Genomic DNA, 4,563 nt, shown 5'->3' with positions numbered 1-4,563 from the left:
TCTTGCATTAAACTGTCTCTTATACACATATAGATGTGTATAAGAGACAGTATATATATATACAGACAATGCAGAAAGTATTGCATTTATTTTGTCTATGTTTTTGTCTTTGATTGAGGTAGGTGTCATTTCTGACAGAAAGATTAATTCACTGTTAATTCCGAGGAGTTGTTGACGGTTGTTGACGCTAAGTAGCATTTTTTTCATCTAAGTTTCAATGAAGCTGTACCAATATAGGACTAAATAATCGTTATCAACCGTCAGGCGCTGATCCAGGGAGCTCGGGGGTAGCCATAAAGGGGGACGAACTATACCGTAGGTCAACTTCAAAACAAATAAATGTACCATGTATATGGTCTCAAACATATCTAAAAAAAAAGCTGCTCAACAACACTGCCTCCCCTCTCCCCACTTGGTGCTTCGCACGTCGCATGACCACACCCAGATTTTCCCCCTGTTATATTCTATAAGGTGCCATTCCAACATTGAAAAAATAGGCTATTAACACTATAATATTTAATGTACAGGTAGGCCTACGACTATTGGATCACTTTTTCTTCGGGTCGTCTAAAATGGAGGTATTAATGAGATACATACATGATAGAACGTTTACATACAACAGTAACACTAGCTAGGACAGTACCACACTGGCAAACAGAATGTACTTTAAATATATACATCACGATATTCAATCACATGAAACGATATTTCTTTATTTATAATTTTGGTATACATTTCATTAATATTATGTAAACTAATATTTTACTCTTTTTACTATAAATACATTTTGGAAATTATGTAAAGCCTCGATTCGATGTCGAATTATGAAACGTGATAGGCTTGGCACCATTACCTCCGATGATTAGTCCCCAAAATTTATTTAAAAAATGTCGATATAATATTATCATTATTATATGTTTTTAATATAATAATTTTAGCCGTTCTAGGTTTCTTTCCTATTCTTCCTTCTTCCTGTTCCTTCAATATTTTATTTTGCATTCATTATTTATAATATACTAACAATCAATAAAAATAGGTACTAGAACACATATGCCTAGGCCTAGAACCTTCGTAACCCTTCTGTGCATAATTACACGCAATCTAATCAGTCAGTCAAACAATCAATCAATCAATCAATCATTTCAATCAAGCTGGTCCTGGTCACCATGACCACCACTGGATAGACTTTCTTCACATAGGCTTCTATGAATGGATGCCTTGTTGTGGAGCAGGAAATCAAGTTTTCCCCAGTACCATATCGACGGGTAATTTTTTGCGATACCTTGTGTGTAATAGATTTATATCTTCATTGAACAATGGTGAATTTGGATGAAATGTTACCTAAATTATATTGTAAGTCAAATCGTGACGTCATCAATGCAACTCCCAATGTTATTTTCCTATCCCCAACCGTACACTAATTTTGCATTAGTGCACAGTTTGCTTGAACGTTTTTCAGTTGGTGTGCAAAAAGGTGAATACAACTTGTACAGTATGTGATTTAGGCTAGTGTTTTCGCACACAACAACGCGTGCCTGCGGAAAGAGAGGGCAGACACCGTCTCAATCGTCGTTTGTTACAAGTGGTATTGAAAAATTACTTTCGTAAAACAAGGTTGATTAGAACCCGAATATCCTCCCTTAATTGCAGCAATATGCAAATAGCGTGTAATGACACATATGAATGGTCTTGCATTAATAGCATGGTTATCAATGAAAAGAAAACAGTTGAAAAGTTGATAAGTTGCAAACGGTTTAAAAGTAACCTTCCAGCTCTTATTATCAACAATGTTGAAATTGAAAAGGTTGACCAAACCAAACTTCTGGGTGTCATTATCAAAGACAATTTATCTTGGCAAAGTCATATTGACTATATATGTAAGAAATGTAATACAAGAATTTACTTTTTACAGCAACTCAGTAGGGCAGGATTAGAATTAAATGCCCTAAGTTACTTCTATTGTGCTATCATAAGATCGGTAATGGAGTATGCTTGCCCTCTTTGGTATACTGGTCTGACTCAAACCCAGAAAGATGCTCTCGAAAAAATACAAAAACGAGCTCTGGGCTGCATATTACCTGGAGTCTCCTATGGAGACGCACAAATTGCTCTGGACCTGCCCCGCCTTCAGGACCAATTGCTGGAGATGAGTAGGAGGTATTTTACTAAACTTAAATCCAATGAGCACCGACTGAACCACCTTCTACCACCACCAATTGAACACAAATACAACCTAAGACACAATAAAATATTTTCCATACCACACATGCGTACCAATAGATCTAAACAATTCATTATAAATCATGGATTATCTTATGAATGGTGATTCAGTCGGTGGTCTTTGTACATCACAGTGGTCACCATGGAAGGCTGGGTGGGCCCTAGCATCAGCCTCCCTATAGAAGGCCCCTGGTAGATTCCTGGTTGTTTTGCAGTTGCTCTGCTTTCGCTAGCCTTGGTAGATGATCTTATTTTTTTTTTTTTTTTTTTTTTTTTTAACCGTGTTATATTTTTTGATGGATTTTTAATGTGGGTCCTCTTTGTGTTTTTTTGCTTAACCGTGCAATAAATTTTATCTTTAAATTTTAAATTTGGTATTTGACTTCTGTAACTAATTCTTGATGTTTTTGCGATTCTCTTGGTTTTTTAATGTTTTTTATTGATGAGTTTGTAAATTTATGATTGTAAATTCAATCTATATTTTATATGATTGCAATAAAGACATTTGTATTTGTAAAGTTCCTGAAACTTCAATGTCTGCTTTACGAAATGTCTATCAAAATAGCATTACAAGTTCTTCAAACACAACCAAGTATTTTTTCATCGTATCCGTAATGATGTGTAACGTCGCTGTGTGTCAGCGCGTACTGCAGCAACAATCAATGATCATATCACTCAAAGCAAGCGATGACTGCTACAATAGTTGATTATCAAAACGGCGATAGGCTTATAAGGCAATTAGCATAGCTGCATATATCGTACTCTAGGGGAAAATTGTTATACTTGGTTATATTTAATGCAATCAAACATAATAAAATTCTTTCATTTTTAAATCTAACCTTCATATAATATTTTTCCGTTAGTGCACTATTTGCAGCTATCTAAAGGGTCATGCTTAGAGTAGCTTGCCAATTGTTTGCTACTTTCTATAATGTATAGTGTAATTGTACTAAAGTTGCTATGTACGATGATTCGTCACCTTCAATGGCGTGCGGATCGTTTTATGTTTACACTGGATTTCTCTTCATTGATACCGTAATTCATGTGTATCGATAATTCATTATAATATGAATAAGCCTACATTGAAACCTAGCACAAAGGGGGGAAAAATACTGTATTTGTTTATTCAAGGCTAACGTTTGAAGTTTTCAACATTTAAAAAAATCAACAAGCCGTTTTGGGGAAGAAATTGATTAATGCACGCAACATGGATAGTATGCATTTGGTTGTATACCTTTTCGTAATCTATATGTACGCAGAAACTACATCATGCCAACCTTCGGGTGCATGTAATGGCGGTGAGCAATCAGTTTGCAAATGTGAACATATTAAATCTGAGGTGAAGGTAAATTGTTCCGGTCGTGGGCTCACTCAGTTACCTGTTGGAATCCCCACAAACACAACACAACTGTAAGTAATTCACACCCTTTTCAATTTATTTCATTTACTGGCCATAAATACATATACAAATATAGTTGTCATGTGGCAGGATTGTCCAAAACTAAGATGGATTGTCCAAAACTGAGATGGATCTTAATATAAGATATTATAGAACAATTATAAGTATATATACACAAATTCAAATATTAAATATAAACAATGAAATAGAGAATTAAAAAAAAAACCAGAAATATAAACATTTAAAATAGAAAAATTAAAAATACATTTAAAAATACACCTAATAAAAAGATAAGTAGATGACAACAATATGTTTCAAATTATTAGTTCTTTGATAGTGACTAAAAAAACTCGTTTTTGAAAAGTTGTCAATTACTTCCTTTTGTCATGGTGGGGCAGCATAGGCGTTTCAGTTTTTCTATTATGATTGTTTTCTTTTAAAATAAGCGTATAATATAGATGCATATGCATTTTTAGATGCTGGTAATCATATTATTATTACTGTACTTCATACGTCGCATCACCACGATGCTTCTTTATTCTTAAATAGAGGTCAAGTCTAAACAAAACCCATTTTTAAAGTGTGTTCTAACATTTTCTATTTGATTGTAGTTATCTAGACCACAACAACCTAACAAACATCGTCGATGATGCGTTGCTTAGACTTCCTAGTTTGCATAAAATGTAAGTTTCGTGCATGTTTATCTGTATGTATGTATGTGTGTGTAGGTGTGTATATGTATATGTATGTATATTCGTGTATGTATGTATGTATGTATGTAAGTATATGTGGCAAAAACAAGCCTAAACCAGTCACTCGTCGTAATAAGTGTTTCAGAGATAATGGCCAAAACATGCTGAAATGTCAACATTTTTGAAATCTATTCTATTGCACTAAATTAACCTTATATATATAATATACATACATACATACATACATACATA

The 4,563-nt window shown here is 34.0% G+C and overlaps 1 protein-coding gene across 1 annotated transcript in view; it reads left to right on the top strand.

The window, feature by feature from the left end:
• Positions 1-3,372: 3,372 nt before the first annotated feature.
• Positions 3,373-4,563, top strand: part of LOC117120669 — a 36,549-nt gene continuing 35,358 nt past the window's right edge. The window contains exons 1-2 of the mRNA XM_033265692.1: positions 3,373-3,630; positions 4,231-4,302. Coding sequence (XP_033121583.1) covers positions 3,428-3,630; positions 4,231-4,302 — 275 coding nt within the window. The 5' untranslated portion in view covers positions 3,373-3,427. The remainder of the gene's footprint in view (positions 3,631-4,230; positions 4,303-4,563) is intronic.

Source organism: Anneissia japonica, unplaced genomic scaffold, assembly GCF_011630105.1.
Source record: "Anneissia japonica isolate Jap-2015-1 unplaced genomic scaffold, ASM1163010v1 scaffold288009_len375886_cov190, whole genome shotgun sequence".
Classification (NCBI taxonomy): domain Eukaryota; kingdom Metazoa; phylum Echinodermata; class Crinoidea; order Comatulida; family Comatulidae; genus Anneissia; species Anneissia japonica.
Note: the sequence above shows the minus strand (reverse complement) of the source record. Positions and strands in the feature narration are given on the sequence as shown.